The sequence below is a fragment of the Vipera berus genome, assembly GCF_964194415.1.
Source record: "Vipera berus genome assembly, chromosome: 4".
Taxonomy (NCBI): Eukaryota; Metazoa; Chordata; class Lepidosauria; order Squamata; family Viperidae; genus Vipera; species Vipera berus.
The window spans coordinates 92,966,922-92,988,458 of NC_138206.1; the positions used below are offsets into that span (position 1 = coordinate 92,966,922).

General features: G+C 40.8%; 1 protein-coding gene across 2 annotated transcripts in view; it reads left to right on the plus strand.

Moving 5' to 3' along the window:
• Positions 1 to 2,713: 2,713 nt before the first annotated feature.
• Positions 2,714 to 21,537, plus strand: part of TUBGCP3 (tubulin gamma complex component 3) — a 78,052-nt gene continuing 59,228 nt past the window's right edge. For both annotated transcript variants that reach the window (XM_081326606.1, XM_081326605.1), the window contains exons 1-3: positions 2,714 to 2,879; positions 17,583 to 17,690; positions 21,455 to 21,522. In XM_081326606.1, coding sequence (XP_081182732.1) covers positions 2,804 to 2,879; positions 17,583 to 17,690; positions 21,455 to 21,522 — 252 coding nt within the window. In that variant the 5' untranslated portion in view covers positions 2,714 to 2,803. The remainder of the gene's footprint in view (positions 2,880 to 17,582; positions 17,691 to 21,454; positions 21,523 to 21,537) is intronic.

Here is a 21,537-nt window from a genome sequence, read left to right on the forward strand (position 1 = left end):
GGGCAGTAGAGCATGCATTGCACTGGTGCTGCCATGAGTTGAGGCAAGGCAGGTGGGGGAGGTGGAGCTGCTCCACACACCCCACACTCACTTAACTCAGGGACCCTGCAGCCAGGCCACTTCATACTCGGGGATCTCCCCCCACCTGTTCAATGACCTTGCTGCCCACCCACCTCTTCACTTTCACTCCCCTCCCAAGCCAGACTGCCATATTACGAAGGACAGGTCAGGGAGGCTCGGTCGCCTTACCCAGTCCCCCTCCGCTGTTTCAAAGCCAGAGGGGAGTGATGGCAAAAGGCCTCTGCCGCTACTGTGCATTAGCTGCATCCACTGCTGGAGGGGCTTTCTTCAGGCCCTGCCGGCCCCGCTTTGTCTTGCCCCACCCCATCCTGCAGATCACCTGCCCGGCAGCAGCTGCCTTCTCCTACATCACCTTACGGTGCCTATTCCCTGTTTCAGAGCCGGGGGGGGGGGAAGTGATGGTGAAAGACCTCCACTGCCATTGTGCAACAGCTGGTGACAGCTGCCACCTCCTCTTCCACCTGCCTTGCGCTGCCTTCTCCCCATTTCAGAGCCAGGTGAAAGGCCTCCGCCACCATTGCACAACAGCAACGTCCACTGCTGGAGGGGCTTTCCTTGGTTCCCTTTGCGGCTCTGCCCTCACAGCCATGGGAGAGTTATACTGGGGCGGGCGGCTGGAGTCACAGTAGCACAGTCTTCAGAGTGCCCCCACTGCCAGCCCTGGTATAATTCTCCCATGGCTGTGTGGGCAGACCCGCGAAGAGAACCAAAGAAAGCCCCTCCAGCAGCAGACACGGCTATTGCACAACAGCGGCAGAGGCCTTTTGCCATCACTCCCCCCTGGATTTGAAACAGAGGATGTGGACTGGGTAAGGCAACTGAGCCTCCCCCATCCATCCTCCATAGCATGGCAGTCCAGCTCCAGAGGGGAGTGAAAGGGAAGAGGCGGGTGGGCAGCTGATACAGGGTGCATGGGGAAACTCTACCCTCCACCTGCATTGTGTTACCTTGTAGCGGCGCCACTGGTGCAATGCGCACTCTCCTGCCCTATTGCGACCATAAGCAAACAGACAAGTGGGCCGGTGGCCACACGGGCTCCTGCTGGATGGCACTGCTGCTGCCAGTGCCGTCACAAGGCAAGGCAGGTGGTAAGGCATGGGTGGCCTGGCTGCGGTGGCCCTGAGGTGAGTGGGTGCGGAAGCTCCACCCCCCACTTGCCTTGCCTCACCTTGTGGCAGCAGCAGTGGTGCGACGTGTGCTCTCCTGCTCTGTTGCGGCCATGAGCAACCAGACAGTGCGATGGAGTGGTGGGCAGCTGCAAAATAAGAGATCCCATGAAAATAAGCCCTAATGGGTCTATTGGTCCAAAAATATATATAAGACTGGGTCTTATTTTTAGGGAAACACGGTATGAACCAATTGTCAACCCTCTGAATTTTGTTCATGTGAGTGTGGGGATGCTGCAGTGTGGAATGTGGTTAAAAGTCACTTTTTTCAGTGCCATGGTAACTTCAGTCAGTAATGAATGGTTGTAAATTGAGGACTACCTGTACTTCCAGAGAATATGTTTAAGATAATCCTATAAAAATAGACAAGAATATGAGAGGTCCTTGGTGCTCTCTGAGCTTGCATGTTTTCTTGCAGTCGTTTCATTACCCAAACTAGGTAACATCGTCAGTGGTGATGATATTACCTAGTTTGGGTAATGCAAGTCTGCCCCCCCCAAAAAAAGCAAGCTCAGAGAGCAGCTTTTAATCCCGAACTACAAATATTCTCCTTTATAAGCAAGAATATATATCAAATCAATATATATAGTATCCCAGATCTAACCATTTAGACATTGTAATAGGAGAATCATGTAAGTTTGGTAGTCAAAAATCAAAAGAAATCTAATAGCATCTCTCCGCACTAACAAAAAATCCAATTATTTTTAAATGAGATGGTCAATGGTATATCTAAGTGGCCATATGGTAAACAAGGAATAAATTATCTCCCTTTTCCTGGGCGTCCTGTGTGGGAAAAGAATCAAATTGTTACCCTATGGCATGGTTCCCCAAAGTGGTGAAAAACGACTCCCAGGGGTTAATGGGACTATTACAATTATTATGAGGACCCAGATTGTTGGGGGCAATATGATGACTCTGTAAACCGCTTAGAGAGGGCTGGAAAGCACTGTGAAGCGGTATGTAAGTCTAAGTGCTATTGCTATTAGTTAAAACATTATTAAATGATTTTCAAGGGGGTCAGTGAACAACTTGAAATTTCATGAAGGGGCCGATGAGATGAAAAATTTGGGGACTCGCGTTCCATGAGAATAAGAAATGCCCCTCAAAATGAAAGATTGTTATTAACGCGAAGAGACGCAACCAAAATCCAATCATTTTTTTAAAAGATGATGCCATGAGATGATGTAACCGAGTGCGGTCCGACAAATCGGGCAAATTATGTGAAGGAAAAAAAGCCCGCAAAAAGAAATTCCTCCTTTGAGGGTTCTCGGGAGGTATCCGTTCCGTCCCCGGAACCTCTTCGTTGTGAAAAGATTGTTGCCCGACGGAAAGTGTTCAGTGTTGCGCCGTCCGGACTGCGGGGCATTATGGGGGTTTGCGTTTGAAAACCGTTTCTTTTCTTTTCTTCTGCTTGTCCTTTCGACGGATTTGATTAAAATGGCGCCCTAAGGCACGGGCCAGTCAAACAGCGGGTTGGGCGGCTCGGGGAGTGGCCCCGCGAAGAGGGAGGAAAGAGGGCTCTCTCCCCGCCCCCGTCCCCCCCTCCGCGAGCGAGGATGGCGAGCCCGGACCAGAAGTCCCCCAACGTTCTGCTGCAGAATCTCTGCTGCCGCATCCTGGGCAAGGGCGAAGGTAACTGTCTGGCTCACCTTCCCCCCAGAGGGTTGCTCTGTGGCAGGAAGAGAATAAGCGGCTCCTTTGTAGCTGACAGGGCCACTCGGAGCAGCCGGGCTTTCCGGCTCCCCTTCTCAATAACGAGGAGGAGGGTGATGATGATGTTGCAGAATACAGACGAAGCGGACGGCGGGTGGGGTGGGCGAGCAGGCTGATTCACGTGCAATCCCTCGGCAGGGACGAGAGTAGCGCGACTACCTTATGCACTCTTGTTACTCCTCCCCTCCCATCCGGGCGAACTGAAGCAATGGTTCGGTGGGAGCACGAATTTAAACGGCTATTCAGTTATGCCTCTCAGATCTGAAACTAATCATCCCCGGTCCAGGGATTATAGTCCTGGGAATCGTGTTTAGTTCTAGTTTAAATTTCTTAAAGGAATAAGAGAAGCCAGAAGGAGCAGGTGTGGAAGGCAAATAGTGTGCTGGTTGTAAAACTGCATACAAACATAATTTACCGGTACGGTAACCAAGATTTATATGTGTCAATTAGCTCTCATTGAAATTAAAATAATTTTTTGAAAAATGTTCTTAGTTATTAGGCCAATGAACTGTTGTTGAAATGTTGATACCAGTAGCAAGCAGCAAAAGATTCTGCAGGGCCCAGTTTCTTGTAGACTATTACAAGAGGTTAAATACATATGATTGTTTACTACTTTCATATATGTTCAGACATGATTCCGTAGGCACGGGTGTGTTACTTAACTGAATGCAGGTAAATCAAAGGATAGCGAGATATATATACAATGCAAAAGTAGATAATATACATAGATAAATTAAAAGGATGGGGTCTTGGGATTCCAAATACTCCTGGTGTCAAGAATCTAGCTAGAACTAACGAGCAGCACGCATAAAGCCTTGTGATCCCCATCACTTTCGTAAAAGATGGATAAAAAGATATAAAAACAAACATTTGAAGATCTTCAGGAACTTCATTACTTTCTCTAAAGACTTTAGTTAGTAGAGGAATCCCTACAACAGTTGCCAAAGCTGCCACAAACATATCAGATGCTCAAGATGGATTTAGAAGTAAGTGAACTGAAATTCCAGGATTATCCATAGCCACTTTTGGGGGGATAACTCTATCAAAGATACCAAAAGGCAACTGGCATGTCATGAGAAATGCCCTAATAGACAATGTAGGCCAAAAGGCATACCCACACTAAACAGTGCTTGAAGTCACTACCAAGGGTCTGGCCAGCAGGCAGGTCAACTCTCACATAATCTTTGTGTCAAACTGGGCACATGAAAAACCTCTGCCAGACTATTTGCCAGAGTTAACTACATCTTGCTCAGAAATCAGTCCATTAGATTTTAAGGTGGAACTCCAGATCAAAATATGGCAAACTGTGGCCTATAGTTTTTGGAGAAGAAATGTCACAAATGTTTAAAGCCCTTATTCCAGACTAACCATTAAACAATACATGTACTTGATACTGGCTTAATAAAGAAGACTTTTTAATTCAACTGCACGTCTATAATGAGAGTATGCTTTTATCTAAGGAAACCCAGAAAGGACATTTAGTTAAGTTCATCCATGAATAACTTTCGTCTTGAGAGAAGGTTTTGGTCCAAAACTTTTGTTGTGATGAGAATTATTCAACAAACATTTTTCATGCCAGTTGTGTCTTGGAACTTGTAATCTAGTAATATACCTCAGATGGGATCGTATCAGTTAACTGAAAAGAAAAAGGGTCTCTCTTCTTTCAGCCTTATTTCTAAGTTCCCAACTGAAATGGGAAAATGATGATAAAAGCAATTTCAGGAGTATTCACTCTGGATCATGCAAACTGGTGGCAGAGTGGGAGAGTCCCCAACCCCAATGCTTAGACCTTCTGAAAACTCTTATGAAAAACCTTATATTAGCCTTTTTTTTGCTGAGCAGTAAGCATAGCTTTGATCTTAAGGCTTGCCATAAAAATCTCTCTGATAGTTGTAGATCTTATCTGTCCTCTTAGCTCCCTCATTGCCAGACTTCTGTAGCTGAGATTGCTTATATCCATATATATAAAAAAAGATTTCTGATCAATGTACTTTACCTTGCCATCTTTTGTTGTATTGCATGAGTTGTAACTCTCATTATAAATCACTCTTCATTTTCAGAAGTGAAGGGCAGTTAAATTTTGCAGGCCAATGTAGATTTTCTAACCTGTGCAATTCATGCATGTAGTGGAATTGGTATATGCTTGGCACAAAGATCAGGGATCATATTGAGAGCTGTGGGATAAATTATTTTTTTAAATTGTTTTTTAAATCTGAATACAAGATAATTTTGTTACGTTCTATTGCATTGTGATGCTATTGAATAAGACATGCCAGAAGCTAGTCCTGGTAAGGGTGGTGCTTATCATTGGGCCATGACCTTTTTGAAAGAATGTTCTACTTAATTTCCTGAAGCTTCTTTTTATAGGGATTGTTTTCTACATATTTCAAAACTTGCTTGAAAGTCTGGGATCTTTAAATAGATTAACCTTTAAAAAGATTAATGATTACTTTTCTTCAGGTAAAATGGTGTTCTCAGGCAGCTGGGTAGCTGTCCAGCTGGAGGTAAAAGGAATATGGACTAAGAGCCAAAGATGTCCATATTGTAGGAAATTGTGAAAGTATGTCTGGCTCTAACCCTTAAATTGTTTTGGAAGGCACTAATTTGTTTGTTGCTTCAGTAGGCCTTTAGCCTTTAAGATCCATTATAAGCAGCTCAAATAGTCTTCAACATACAACTGGTTGGTTAGTGGCTATTTGTAGTTATGATGGATTCGGAAAGCACTTCTGGTCATAGTAAAGTGTCACACTGCCCTCCCCACAGTTACACGTCTGCATTTCGGGTGCTTGGCAATCTTTGTATTTACAACCGATTACAAGTTCCCTGCGATCATGTGATCACCATTTGCAATCTTCTCTGTCAGCTTCCTCAGAAAGTCAATGTGAGCTGGCAGGGAAGGTTGCAAGCTGCCACTGCTGCTTGATGAAAGGACTCCCTCTTGTCTCTGGAGACTGGTTGAATGAGCTGCCAGCTGAGGGAGCTAATATTCTTCTATAGTATACAGAAATGAAACTTAAATCATGATTTAAGCTTCTTTTCTAAATCCCCCCTCCCCCGTGCAGAAGGAGGTGAGTTCTCCTCTGTGCATGGAAGAGAACCCCTCATTTGGGAGGTGCAGAAACTAAACTCATGAAGATCTAGGCTTCTTTTCTGTACCCCACAGAAGGATGTGAGATCTCTCGTGGGGTGTAGAAATGGACTTACATCTTCATGTTTAAGCTTTGTTTCTGCATCCCATTGGAGGAGTTTCCTTCTGTGGGGTGCAGAAACAAAGCTTAGATCAGGGGTAGGCAACCTGGGCTCTTTTATGACTCATGGACTTCAACTCCCAGAATTCCTGAGTCACCTGACTCAGGAATTCTGGGACTTGAAGTCCATGAGTCATAAAAGAGCCCAGGTTGCCTACCCCTGGCTTAGATAGTTTAGATATTAATGGTTTAAGCTTTTTTTCCCTACATGCCTGAAAAGGGTTTTCAGCTGTGCTCCATGCAAGGAAGAATTCTTCTGGTGGGGAGCAGAAAGGCATCTTAGAGCTTCACAATTTAAGCTTTGTTTCTGTTCCCACTGGAGGAGTTCCTTTCCATGCAGGAAAGGAAGCTGAACTCCAGTGGGGTGCAGAAATGGAGCTTAAGATGCTAGGAGGCCTCAAGAAAATGACACCAATGGGCAGAATAGTGCAAGGTGACCACTGTAGGAAGACTGTGCCTTGCATCAACTAGGTAGAAAAAGTAAGTGGAACATTTTACATTTGTTGCTGGTCACCATAGCTGGCTGAGGCCTCCAGGGCCTCCTCCACCCTTGAGGCACCTATCCATCCTTTTAATGACCCACATCATCACTTAACAACCACAATTAGGAGAGCTGGGATTGCTGTTGTTGAGCAAAGTGGTCATATGAGCACCTTGCTTAATGACAACTTTGTTCAATGACTGAGATTCCAGTCCCAGTTGTGGTTGTAAGCTGCGGACTACCTGCATTTAATTTAAATGTATAATGATGTTGTATATATTGTATGATGATGTATTTTAATGGTTTGTGTTATGCACATCACCTTAACTGTGCCTTACATCAACATATCAAAATATAATAAAACAGCCATTATAAAGAAAAAATGCTTTTCAAGTTCATAAGCAGAAACACTGTAGACAGGTTCTCCTGCTCCAGAAAGTGATGAGCAGGAATTTATCACCCTAAAGAAAGCTGCTGGCTGACAGCCTGATGAGCTATATGAGAGAATTAATGTTAGTTTCCTTTACTTATCATTATGGCATAGGTCTGAAGTTATTCTAGATCAGTTTTGGCTTCTGATCCTTATCCATGCATATACTATATGTCATTTCTGATGCTTCATCTCCCAAAAAAATTTAAAGTGTGCCCCAGGCTTGGTGCATGGAAATAAACTGCTCAGGGGCAATTTTGTCAGAGAGCCCAGATTGCCTTCTGTTCCTAGAAGCCAACTACTAGTTGGCTTCTAGGAACAAAAGCCTGTCAGATCATTAGAAAACTCCCCAAACACCCTCTAAAAACCTAGATCATGAGGTGCCTACTGTAGAGCCGATTCTCTTACAAATGTTGCTGATAAATAAGTAGATTTCTTCTTTTTCTGTTGCAAATATGTAATGTAGAGAAGACAGTTTGGAAGATTAGAGGCCACAATGTGGGTTCCTGAAATGGGAAGAAAGAAACATTGAGAAAAAATATAATCAAGACAACAGTCAGCTAAAAGAAATTTCAGTCCAGGCAGAACTCAACCCAAGTAACTGAAACTCTTCCCTAATTCTCACAAAAATTGAGGTGGGGGGCAATTCAGGTCATTGAGACTTGCAAGATTGATGTTAACTCTTCCAAGTAACCAGACTAGGAGACCAAAAGTCATGCATACTAATGTACTACCTTTTTTTAAAAGGTTATAGTAACAGAATCTTGAACATGTGCCTGTTCCTCTCTATCCACACTCTGGTTGCCTGCAAATAAAAAGTTAGGACTTTAACTGCATCCCCCATTGGAACCGGGTAGAAAAGCACATCAGTGTATTGATAATTTCTTATCCCAAATCAACAATGGTCCTCTGCTGATGGCATTATATAGATGTTAAAAAGGATGAAGAGAAAGGACCTAGTTTTCTAAAATTCCATTATAGAGCACTTAAAGTGCCAACATCTCCCCCTGTCACTATTGACTAGAACAGGGCTTTTCAACCTTTTCACCCATTGTACCACTTTTAGGATATGGCAACATCCAAGTACCACCAGTTGCCTAGCAAGGTGTCAAAAACTTGATGACAAAAAAAGGGAAAAAAGTGATGAAGTACAGGTAGTCCTCGACCTACAACAGTTCATTTAGTGACTGTTCGAAGTTACAATGGCACTGAAAAAAATGCCCCCTCTGCTGGGTGGTTGCAGCAGATTTTGGTCACTTCACATGACCCTGGGACATTGTGACCGTCATAAATATGAATCAGTTGCCAAGCATCTGAATGTAAATCACAAGACCTTGGAGATGCTGCAACATTCCAGCTGATCGGCATTTTTTCTGGGCTCTGAAGCGCAAGGATCAGCACTGAGCTGCAGTTGGAGCCTGGTGCTGATCCTGGTGCTTCCACTGAGCCCTGACAGCCCCAAAGAAGCGCCAATCAGCTGGAAAGCCGTGTTGATCCTGGCGCTTCCGCAGAGCCCTGACAGCCCTTAAGCTCCAGCCGTCTCTTGCTCAGGCTTGTGCAGTGATGCCACTGGTTCAGCTCATTCCCCTCCCCCGCTACTTTTCTAGGATGGTTGCGTACCACCTGCTAGGTGCCAATGTACCACAGGTGGTACCCGTACCACTGGTTGGAAAGCCCTGGACTAGAAGATGTACCCATATAGAGAGGAGTGGAACCACTCAAAGTTGCCTCAAACTGTGCAGACATTCAAATTTAATTGAGACCTGGAGATAATGATATTTTCAAGGGTGAGATATGCTGCCAAAATGTGTTTCATTGAAATCCTAGTTTGATTCTGTACAGCAAGACTGAAATACAAAACTTGAGTCCGATATCCTACTGCTGAAGTAGGTGCATATATGAATAGGCAAGAAGCAAGTCAAACTGGAGGAGACTATATATTTCAGTCAGATGAGAAAACACAACTCTCAAGGAACATGCTTTGGTTTATATTTGTGCTGCAGTATATAGTTTGCTAATTGCAGTTTTTGCAACACCAAGAGGAAACTGCAAAATATGATGATGGTTGCATCCATATTATGAATTGCATGTGAGGATGTTCTCATTAAATAATAATAAAATTATTTCTCTTTTGTAATTTTTAATTATTGTAACAACATTTGTGTACCGGTAGCTAGAATTTTGCAGAATGCCAAAGGGGATTACCGGTATCTTTTGAAGGAATGAAAGGGGGCAAGGGTTGGAAAGTGAAGATTGTGAAGCTACAAGGTTATATTTAGACCCAAAAGCAGAGCAGAAAAAGCTGTGTATAGATTTTGAAATATGAGCAGGAAGGGAGATGCAATTAAAAATTATTTTGGTAGTAGAAACATTGATAAAAGTGAGGAACGAGGGTGAAAGAATGGAAGTCCATGGGGAAGATGCAATGTTCATCTTAATTGGAAGTTTGAGGTCAGTAACCAGAGGTCTGTTGTTGTTAGTTGCGAAGTCGTGTCCGACCCATCGCGACCCCATGGACAACATTCCTCCAGGCCTTCCTGTCCTCTACCATCTAACCAGAGGTTTAAAGCACATCAAAATAGGGGAAATAATACAATCTCAAGCAAACTGTTGCCAGAAATGGCAAAATGAATTTTTGCACAAAATGAAGTATCTCATCTTTCTTTTCAAGAGCACTTATGCCTGAAATCCCAAGTCATTGAATTCAAGAGCTCAGATTTTTCTATTTTTTTTTAAATTTACTTCTGACCTCAAATACTTGTTTATTACTAATTCCTTGTTAATGGAAAAAACATTCAGCTAAATGTTTTAATAATTTTTTCATTTGCTCCATCAAGTCTTTGTCAACATAGTGACCACATATTTAATTTAATTACATATTTTCATATTTTTACAGCTACAACAATTAGAATATTTTATTCTGGGGATTCTTTTCCATTTTAACTTTATATAAAAAGGTAAAGGTAAAGGTTCCCCTGCACATGCGTGCTAGTCGTTTCCAACTCTAGGGGCCGGTGCTCATCTCCGTTTGAAAGCCGAAGAGCCAGCGCTTGTCCGAGGACATCTCTGTGGTCATGTGGCCAGCATGACTAGACGCCAAAGGCGCACGGAACGCTGTTACCTTCCCACTGTAGTGGTCCCTATTTTTCTACTTGCATTTTTACGTGCTTTCGAACTGCTAGGTTGGCAGAAGCTGGGAGAAGTAACAGGCGCTCACTCTGTTACGCAGCACTCGGGATTCGACCCGCTAAACTGCCAACCTTCTGATCGACAAGCTCAGCGTCCTAACCCACTGAGCCACCGCGTCCCTAACTTTATATACTAGTCTCTATACTATTTCCTTTCCAATTTCCCAGAGGATTTGCTGAGAACCCCTTCTAGGCTTTGAAATATATATATTAAATAATGGAGTGTAAATTCCTCTAATACATTAATGAAAAGAAGGAAATATATATTGCATAATAGATGGTAAAGAACAATCACCACTAATCATTAGGGAAACATGGTTTTATAGCAATTAATATAAAAACACACATGATTTAAATTGCTAAAAAATGTGTTAGGATTATGCTTTCATCAAATTGATAATGTATGCTTTTTGCTGTAGGCACTTTGAGATCAGAATAGCATATAATAATATCCTTAATTTTTGGAGAATGTTCTGTAAATGTGTTCATTAAGAGGTTCTGCCAGGATAGTCAGACAAAGACATAATCTTAAAATTATTCTCATTCTCTTAAGTTTTTGTATTTTTTTCATTCCTAAAGTGAGGTTTCTGAATCTTTGAACTGGCGTATATGTATTTTTGGGCGTATTCTAAATGGCTTTCTTACTAACTCTAAAATATATATTCTCACATTGCTATGTTGTATATTCATGAGATGCAATTAATTCATTTAAATAAGAGATTTTTGGGAAATAAAAGTTAAGGGGTAGTTGAGGGTGTTTCTCTTCTATTTTAATTATAGTTATAGTGAATGTTAATATGATTAGATTACTGTTTAATTTTTGTTACTGGGACATAGTTAAGCCCCAGTGTTTTGAAAATTAAGGTAACAAATAGAGAAGAACATGCAAAATAGATGTTAATTTTGCTATCTTTTCTATATATTGGTTTGTGCCAGCTTGTGAAGTCCATTAGGATCTGCAAGATGAAAGCTTATTTTTCAAGATATCAGCTCCTTCCTTCTGCTTTTGGAAAAATCATTTGGCACTTACCCCATTGCATTTGGCACTCTTCATTTTGCTGATCGAGTTTTGCCAAATATGAAATGAAGTCTCTAATAAAAACAAAGAATTAAAGGTCAGATGGTGAAAGGAATGCATCTCAAAGATCACATTAGGCTTTTTTTTTAAAAAATGCTTGGATATTCTTTTCTCCCTTCAGAACTGTGGCTTGGCACTTTTATCACTGAAATTTGCTACCATTTTTTCTTTTCTAAGTTTATCAAAACAAATAAGAAAACAATAAGCATATTAGGACCAAGGTTCTGATGATTACTCAATTTTCAGTGAGTATAGAATGCTGAATACTGAAGGAATAATTATTGTATGCAGGCTCCACTTTTGCATTTTACAATGTTTTATCAGTTTCCTGCCACCCCCCACCCCCATCCGTCCTTTTAAAGACACAGAATTAAAGGTTTCTTTAATGTTCATAGTGAATTTAGGGGTAGAATAAAGAGCTGATTATTGGGTTCCACGAGCAATGGAAGGCAATGGCTGACAGTCTTATCAGACATTGACAATACAATATATTAAGCCATAATATGGTTTGGTTTTGATTTACATACCCATATGACATCAACCATGATGGCTTTCACAAGTTATATCACAAACACTTTGAGGAAAGAGGTAATATAACCCCCCACTGTTTTTCTTTTGCTGTTCCGTAATGTTTACAGACTACAGATGTTTGTACATAGAATAACATGAATGTTATCTAAAGTGTGTGTGAGTGCATTTTTATACTGATGATTACTAAAGCTGCCATTGGCTAATTGGTACTGATTACCCTCCACCCCACAATATCTGGTGACTCTGAAGGGCTAAGCAAGGGGTTGGAAAAACTGAGTGATATATTTGGTAGTGAAAACACAATACATGTTCTGCCTCCATTTAGAATTATCCAAAATTGGGTTTAAATGCTGCTCCAGCATATACAGCTGTTTAAATCTAGCTTTCTGGTTTTCTTGTTTCCATCAGCTTTTGACCTGAGAAGTCAGCTTTAGAAGGAATAATATATTGTTTAATTGTAAAGATTCAAGTGAGCGGTACTGCAAAATCAAGACCTTATTTGAAGTGTGAATGCTTTGAAATGCAAGCTTGTTTTGACCTAGATTGGAATTGCTATTGGAAGTTATGATTTTAAACTGAAACTGAAACTCCCATTAATGCCTTAACCACAGCTCCATGCTTGGTATTTTTCCCCCTGTTTTTTTTTTCAATCAGGAGGAGGCAACTTGTGGCTTTTAAGTATGTTGTTGTCCCCAGGTCCTGATTTCCTCCTAAGCTGTGTGATTGCAACAAAAAAATTAATGGAAAAATTGCTACAAGGCACAGATTGCTCCCTCTCTTCAAAATAAAGATAGAAATAAGTCTATGAAGCAAACTATTCTAAATTACCACTATTAAACCATCATCCTATCACATCTCTAAAAATCATTATTGGGACTTTCCATCCATAAAAATCTCAACCCCCAAATTTTGTTTAAAAAATGGCTTTCTTCTAATGACATCACATCTCTCCATGTGGCATCATATGCAGTCTTCAGTTGATTGGGGGAGTGAGTCAGTGCCCCCTATTTTTACAAGGTTGTGTATACATGTTTTGTTTATTAAGGAGAGTGGAATCAACTGAAATTGAAAGGAAAAAACCTGGCTGCTTGAATCAAACACCTGGAAACCCCATTGTAATTTTTGATTCATTGTTTTAAGAATTTTGCTAACCTAGTTGATTTTTGAGTTGAACAAATAGATGTTCTCCCTTGACAAGCTATGTAAAAAATACCATCTAGCTTTTTAGAGTTGGGTTGCTTTGTTTAATTACTTAACCTGGCCCTGTTGTGAATGGTATTACATTAATTGTCTTATAAATAAATAAAATTTATGTTTCAATCTGTGTCATCTGCTTCAGCTACAGGCAATATATAATTGAAATGTTTTTTAATAGATTAGAAGCTTCTAAAGCCTTAGGTTTAATTGAGGAAATGCAATGTATCTTTCTTGGGTTTGTGATGATTGCTTCCAAAATGATTTAGATCAGTGGTTCTTAAATATTTTGGTCTTAGGACCACGTTATATGCTTAAAAATGATTGAGGACCCCAGAGAGCTTTGGTTAATGTGAGTTACATCTATAAATATTTATTACATTAGAAGTTTAGTTTTGTTGTTGTTGTTAGTTGCGAAGTCGTGTCTGACCCATCGCGACCCTATGGACAATGTTCCTCCAGGCCTTCCTGTCCTCTACCATCTTCTGGAGTCCATTTAAGCTCACGCCTACTGCTTCAGTGACTCCATCCAGCCACCTCATTCTCTGTCATCCCCTTCTTCTATTGCCCTCAATCTTTCCCAGCATTAGGCTCTTCTCCAGTGAGTCCTTCCTCCTCATTAGGTGGCCAAAGTATTTGAGTTTTAGCTTCAGGATCTGGCCTTCTAAAGAGCAGTCAGGGTTGATCTCCTCTAGGACTGACCGGTTTGATCGCCTTGCAGTCCAAGGAACTCGCAGGAGTCTTCTCCAGCACCATAGTTCAAAGGCTTCAATTCTTTGGCGCTCAGCCTTTCTTATGGTCCAGCTTTCACTGCCATACATTGCAACTGGGAAGACCATAGCCTTGACTATACGCACTTTTGTTGACAGGGTGATGTCTCTGCTTTTTAGTGTGCTGTCTAGATTTGCCATGGCTTTCCTCCCGAGGAGCAAGCGTCTTTTAATTTCTTGGCTACAGTCCCCATCTGCAGTGATCTTGGAGCCCAGGAAAATAAAATCTGTCACTACCTCCATTTCTTCCCCATCTATTTGCCAGGAATTGAGAGGGCCAGATGCCATGATCTTGGTTTTCTTAATGTTTAGTTTCAACCCAAGTTTTGCACTCTCCTTCTTCACTCGCAACAAGAGGCTCTTTAGTTCCTCTTCACTTTCTGCCATTAGAGTGGTATCATCTGCATATCTTAGGTTGTTGATGTTTCTTCCAGCAATCTTAATTCCAACTTTTGATTCATCTAGCCCTGCCTTTCTCATGATGTGCTCTGCATATAAGTTAAATAGGCAAGGCGACAGTATACAGCCTTGCCGGACTCCTTTCCCAATTTTGAACCAATCAGTGGTTCCGTGTCCAGTTCTCACTGTTGCTTCTTGGCCTGCATATAGGTTTCTCAAGAGACAAATAAGATGGTCTGGTATGCCCATCTCTTTAAGGACTTGCCAGAGTTTGTTATGATCCACCCAATCAAAGGCTTTAGCATAGTCAATGAAGCAGAAGTAGATGTTTTTCTGGAACTCTCTAGCTTTCTCCATGATCGAGCGTATGTTAGCAATTTGATCTCTAGTTCCTCTGCCTCTTCGAAATCCTGCCTGTACTTCTGGTAGTTCTCGATCCACATACTGCTGGAATCTAGCTTGTAGAATTTTAAGCATAACTTTACTAGCATGAGAAATGAGTGCAATGGTGCGATAGTTTGAACATTCTTTGGCACTGCCTTTCTTTGGAATTGGAATGTAAACTGATCTTTTCCAATCCTGTGGCCACTGTTGAGTTTTCGAAATTTGCTGGCAAATTGAGTGTAGCACTTTTACTGCATCGTCTTTTAAGATTTTGAATAGCTCAGCTGGAATACTGTCACCTCCACTAGCTTTGTTGTTGCTCAGCTTTTCTAAGGCCCACTTCACTTCACATTCTAGGATGTCTGGCTCGAGGTCAGTGACCACCTCATTGTGATTATCAGGGACATTAAGCTCATTCTTGTATAGTTCTTCTGTGTAATTTTGCCACCTCTTCTTAATCTCTTCTGTCTCTGTTAGGTCCCTGCCATTTTGGTCCTTTATCATGCCCATTTTTGCATGAAACGTTCCCTTCATCTCTCCAATTTTCTTGAAAAGATCTCTGATCCTCCCTATTCTATTGTTTTTTTCTATTTCTTTGCATTGTTCATTTAAGAAGGCATTCTTATCTCTTCTAGCTATTCTTTGGAATTCTGCATTTAATTGGGCATATCTTTCTTTTTCTTCCTTGCCTTTCGCTTCCCTCCTTTCCTCAGCTATTTGCAAAGCTTCCTCAGACAGCCATTTTGCTTTCTTGCATTTCTTTTTCTTTGGGATGGTTTTGGTTGCTACCTGTTGTACAATGTTGCGAACCTCTGTCCATAGTTCTTCAGGCACTCTGTCTATCAGATCTAATTCCTTAAATCTATTTGTCACCTCTACTGTATATTGAACAGGGATATGATTTAATTCATACCTGACTGGCCTAGCACTTTTCCCTACTTTCTTTAATTTAAGCCTAAACTTTGCAACAAGAAGCTCATGGTCTGAGCCACAGTCAGCTCCTGGTCTTGTTTTTACTGACTGTATAGAGCTTCTCCATCTTTGGCTGCAGAGCATATAGTCAATCTGATTTCTGTGTTGACCGTCTGGTGATGTCCATGTGTAAAGCCGTCTCTTGGGTTGTTGGAAAAGAGTGTTTGCTATGACCATCGTATTCTCTTGACAAAATTCTATCAGCCTGTGCCCTGCTTCATTTTGTACTCCAAGGCCAAACTTGCCTGTTATTCCAGTTATCTTTTGGCTTCCTACTTTAGCATTCCAATCTCCCATGATGATAAGGACATCATTTTTGGGTGTTAGTTCTATAAGGTGCTGTAGGGCTTCATAGAACCGGTCAATTTCATCCTCTTCAGCACTGGTGGTTGGGGCATAGACTTGGACTACTGTGATATTGAATGGTTTGCCTTGGATTCGAACTGAGATCATTCTGTCATTTTGAGGGTTGTATCCCAGTATTGCTTTCCCTACTTTTTTATTGACTATGAAGGCTACTCCATTTCTTCTGAGGGATTCTTGCCCGCAGTAGTATACCTGATGGTCATCTGAATTAAATTCACCCATTCCTGTCCATTTTAGTTCGCTGATACCTAAGATGTCGATGTTTAGTCTTGTCATCTCTTGTTTGACCACGTCCAGCTTTCCTTGATTCATGGATCTTACATTCCAGGTTCCTATGGAGAAAGAATCTTTACAGCATCGGACTTTCCTTTCACCACCAGACATATCCACAGCTGAGCGTCCTTTCGGCTTTGGCCCAGTCGCTTCATTCTTTCTGGCGCTACTAGTACTAGCCCTCTGCTCTTCCCCAGTAGCATATTGGACGCCTTCCGACCTGAGGGGCTCATCTTCCAGCGTCATATCGTTTTGCCTTTTGGTACTGTCCATAGGGTTTTCATGGCAAAGATACTGGAGTGGTTTGCCATTTCCTTCTCCAGTGGATCACGTTTTGTCAGAACTCTCTGCTATGACCTTTCCGTCTTGGGTGGCCCTGCACGGCATAGCTCATAGCTTCATTGAATTACGCAAGCCCCTTCGCCACGACAAGGCAGTAATCCATGAAGGGGAGAAGTTTAGTTTAGTTTAGTTTTATTATATTTGTATACCGCCCTTCTCCCGAAGGACTCAGGGCGGTGAACAGGGCACATATAAAAATACAGGATACAAAAATTAAAAAGAATTAAATAGTAGCCCAGCTAAAACAATCGATAACAATATAAAAATCCCCATTAAAACCCCAACATATCCCCATCAGGCCAGGCCGGCTTGTTCAAATAGATGGGTCTTCAGACCGCGTCGGAAGGAGCAGTTAAAACCGAGAAATTTAAAAATATTGATTTGACTTCATAGACCGCCTGAAAAAATCCCCAGACAATACTTTGAGAATTGTTGATTTAGATCAAAGATCTTGATTTTATAAGACCACACTTGATCCATTCATGCTGCTGTATTATGAAGGCTTTGTTTTTAAGGAGAAATTTCCTGACAGAACAATTAACCAGTGGAACAACCTGCCTCCAGATGTTGTGAATGCTCCAACACTGGAAGTTTTAAAGAAGAGATTGGACAGTCATTTGTCTGAAATGGTATAGGGTTTCCTGCCTGAGCAGGAGGTGACCTAGATGACCTCGAAGGTACCTTCCAATTATTATTATTGTTGTTGTTATTTCTTATCAGTTTACTAATATATGTGATGTTATGGTTTCCAAGTCTTGAATAATCTCTATTCAGTGATGAATATTTTTGGACAACATTGAGTTGTTCATTATCAATTTGTCCTAAGTTCAAAGATTTTTTGGAAGATAATATGGGTGGAAAAAAATGTGCCTTTTCATGAACTCTTTGAGAGAAAGATAGGATACATTATGATTAAATAAACAAATAGAATGAAATATTTGCAATCTAACTCTGATTTCATTTCAGCTGATGTAGCTCAGCAGTTTCAATATGCAGTGCGAGTCATTGGAAGTAACTTTGCCCCTACAGTTGAGAGAGATGAATTTCTTGTGGCAGAAAAAATTAAAAAAGAATGTAAGTTTATTTTGAATTTGCTTTTTAATGGTATTTAGATTTATTTTTATACAGTTCATACTGCTATTAAATTGTACTTGATTAGATTCACTTTTCTACTTATCAGTGCTGCATTATTATTCCAGTAATTTTTATAAAGCCTAACTAAAATTTAGTATATGTTCATATGAATTTAAATGTATCACTGTTAGCTGAAATTAATACAGAGAAAATATAATGCAGAACAAATGGCTTTATGCACTTTTTCAATTCTTTTTAATATCACTTATAACTACTGTAGTGAAGAAAATATGAAATGACAATTGTAGCAAGGTTCTATATTTGATGCACTCTTGATAAGTCTCAAAATTCTATGCTTCCTTTGCTGTTCCCATCATGGCTGATATCAACCTCTGAGGGCATCAGGTGCATTGTCTGGCTCAGATAGTTTTTTTTTAAAAATCCCATTTATATCCCGCCCTTCTCCAAAGACTCAGGGCGGCTTACAATCTAAGAAGCACAAATCAATGTGCTTAGCAATAGCCTTCATTCTATGTATATGCCTGCTTATTAGGGCTTTCCCCCCCCAGCGGCATTTTTACAAAGTCAGCTTATTGCCCCCAACAATCTGGGTCCTCAGAAGAGATTCTAACTTAAAGCAACTCTAAATAATGAGTAAGGGGATAATAAGTATTAAGAGGCTTGTTTAAAGTAAGCCCAGCTGAACTTGAGGGAATTTAGAGTAGACTTAAACTAGCAACAATAACAACAAAATAAATTTGTATGCCACCCAACTCAGTCACTCCAGGTGTCTAGCAACAATTAAAAGAAATTACAAACTTTTAGCCAAACTTTTAGATAACTATTAGACAAACTTATAGACTTTAGTGGAGTCTAGTATGGGTGAATTCTAAATCTGAGTTTTTGCCCATTCTTTTATTTTTAAAGCTTTTTAATGGCTTGGCATATATATATAGGTTACAATAGCAATTGGGACTGGGCCTACTGCAATTAAGTGATAATGTTGTAAAGTACAATATCAAGTTACCACATTGCTTAGTGATGACAATCCTAGCAAGCATCTTAATCCCAGCACCATGCAATAGTTAAGAGGTGGGAGTAAGGAGCTTGGGGTTGTGGGGGGTGGTAGGGAGTGCATGCAGACCAGTGAGGGCCTTGTGTGGGTGGGCCAGCAAGTGGCATAGTGAGGGCCTTGTGGGGTGGGTCAGCAAGGGGCACAGTGAGGGCCTTGTGTGGGTGGGCAATGAAGAACATAGTCAGGTCAGTGAAGGTGCAGGTGAAACAGTGAAGGCCACTGGCAGACTAGCAAAAGATGCAAGTGGGCACCAGAGAGGATGAGTGTGAGAGGGTCGGTGGGAGCTCAGGTGGGTGAGTGTACTATAGAGTACAAGATCCGTACTCTAGGATCTTGTACTCCATAGTACATAGCTCCTCAGGAGAAAAAGTGATAGGATTGATTTACAGGAGCAACTGCAACATTCCCTCCTGGCTTCCCCATTGACTTTGATTGTGTGAAGCCATCAAGGAAGGTCACAAATGGCAATCATGTGACCTCAGCTCGCAGCAACATTGTAATTGCATGATCACATAACTGCAGGGTCACTTCCACAGCTGCAACTTCACGAACTGGTCATAAGTTATCCTCATTCAGCAGCATCGTAATCTTGAACAGTTGCTGAACAAGTGGTCATAATTTGACTAGTTGTTTTGTGAGCAGTTATCCTTCCTCCCTGACTCCCCTTTAAGAAAATAACATAATTCTAAGGTATCTTGACCAGTATCTTTAATCAGATCTTTAAGATCTCAAATGTAGATTTTTCTTTCTTTCACCTTTTCTTTCTCCTTGTTCTTCTTTTCTTTCTCTTTCTCCTCTTTCTCTTTCTCTATCTCGTGAAAGTTCCCATTTCCTTTATAGATTGCTGAGGCAGGAATTTTTCTGCTGTGGTCATCCTGTTATTTGGTTGCCAAAATACAAGCACTTTGGAAGGGTAGCTTTTGGCTATTATGCACTTCTGATTGTGGGAAGTGAGGCAGAGAGCAATGATCCTATTTCATCCTACACAGTCTGCTGTTTTCTCTGCAGAACAATAAGGCGAGCCATTTTTAATTGCAAATATGTATAGAAAAATGCTGTATAAAGAGCAGGTTGGACAGTTTTCTCTTTGCAGCAGGAAGTGAGGATTTGCCCCTTCATTTCTTCCGTCCTTCCATGGACAAGACAAGAAACTTAAGGGGAAGATGTTACCTTTTTGACAGTTTTGCTGTCTGATGACATCCACCTTATGGCTTTAAGCGAGGATGATCTGATCTTCCAGATGCATTGTGTAGAATCCTGAACACAAACTATAACATAGGCTAATTTTATAAATCAGAAGAAGTGGAATAGTTTAAATTAAAATACCATTTTCTCAATTATTTTATGTATAACTGAGATGTTGTCTTTTTATTTTTGCAGCAGATGTTTCTGACCTTAATTTATATTGGCCCACCTAGAGTATTTAATAGAAATTTTTAAAAATGCATGTTCCAAGTGTAGATTGTTTTATTGGTGACAGTGTACAATTGCTTGATGTTTGGGTTACCGTCTGTCTGTCTGTCTGCCTGTCGTCTGTCTGTCTGTCTGTCTGTCTATCTCTATCTATCTATCTTTATCTATCTATCTATCTATCTATCTATCTATCTATCTATCTATCTATCTATCTATCTATCTATCAGTCTGTCTATTAATATATCAAATTTACATCTAAATGTGACTGGTGTTTATTAAAACATAATTTGCAAACTATAACTCTTGAATGACATCAAATTGTGTTTGATTTATATAGCTAGTATCCCTGTAATCATGTCGATGAACAGTTTTCACAAAAAGAAAAACCAAATATTACATGAGTATATAGTATTCACAATTGTATACCTTAGAACCATTCTCTCACTTTAAGCCCTGGCATGGATATATTTTTTGGATTTATCTTGAGTAATGTCAGATGAATGTGTTGTAGTTAGGAGGAGTGTGACTCTTAATCTTGGCAAAGCAGCAATGTCTGCATTTCCATTTTGGAAATTTATATCATGTTTTCTTCAAATCAGTACCACAGAGGATACAATAGAGCAGCTTTCTTTAACGTTTCTGGGTTGGAGGCCGGCGTGGAGTGGGAAGAAGGGATGGTTTTGTGTGAGGGGCAAGCATGTGCACATGCACAGCTTCATTCATATGAGCACCCGCCACTTGTGCAAGTGGGGCAGCATAGGCACATTCGCTCAGCCACCGCCGGCGGGGCCCGATTCTGAATGGACCATGGTCCAGTAGTGGGCTGTGGCCCACATTTGGGGACCCCTGCAATAGAGGCAAGTACTATCAAGTATAACAAAGATTTGTATTTTCCTACTAATTTACACATTATTTTGCATTTTTATGTAAGCGAGGCAGCTCTTGTGAAGAGATAATCATCTTTATGCAGAAAAACCTTTTTCTAGCAGATTACTTATATAATAATAAGTAAAAGGTTGTTCTTTATGAAGAATGAATAGATGCATGCATTTGGTTCTTAATGCAACATAAATGTGAACAATGTTTAGATAAAAAAACAAATTATGATGTAATAGGAATTGTTGGAGGCCAACCATGTAATATAAACCAGCAAAATCTATATAGCAGTAAAACACCCAATAGCAATATCATTTGCCTTGAAAGAGCTTGTATCAACGCTGAGTAAAACACGATTTGCTTCACAATACTGCCCCTAAAGTGCCTTTCTCTATTACAGTTGTGCGCCAAGGAAGAGAAGAACATGCTGCTGTATTTTCAGAGCTCTACAGAAAACTTTACTCACAGGTAAAGGAACGAACT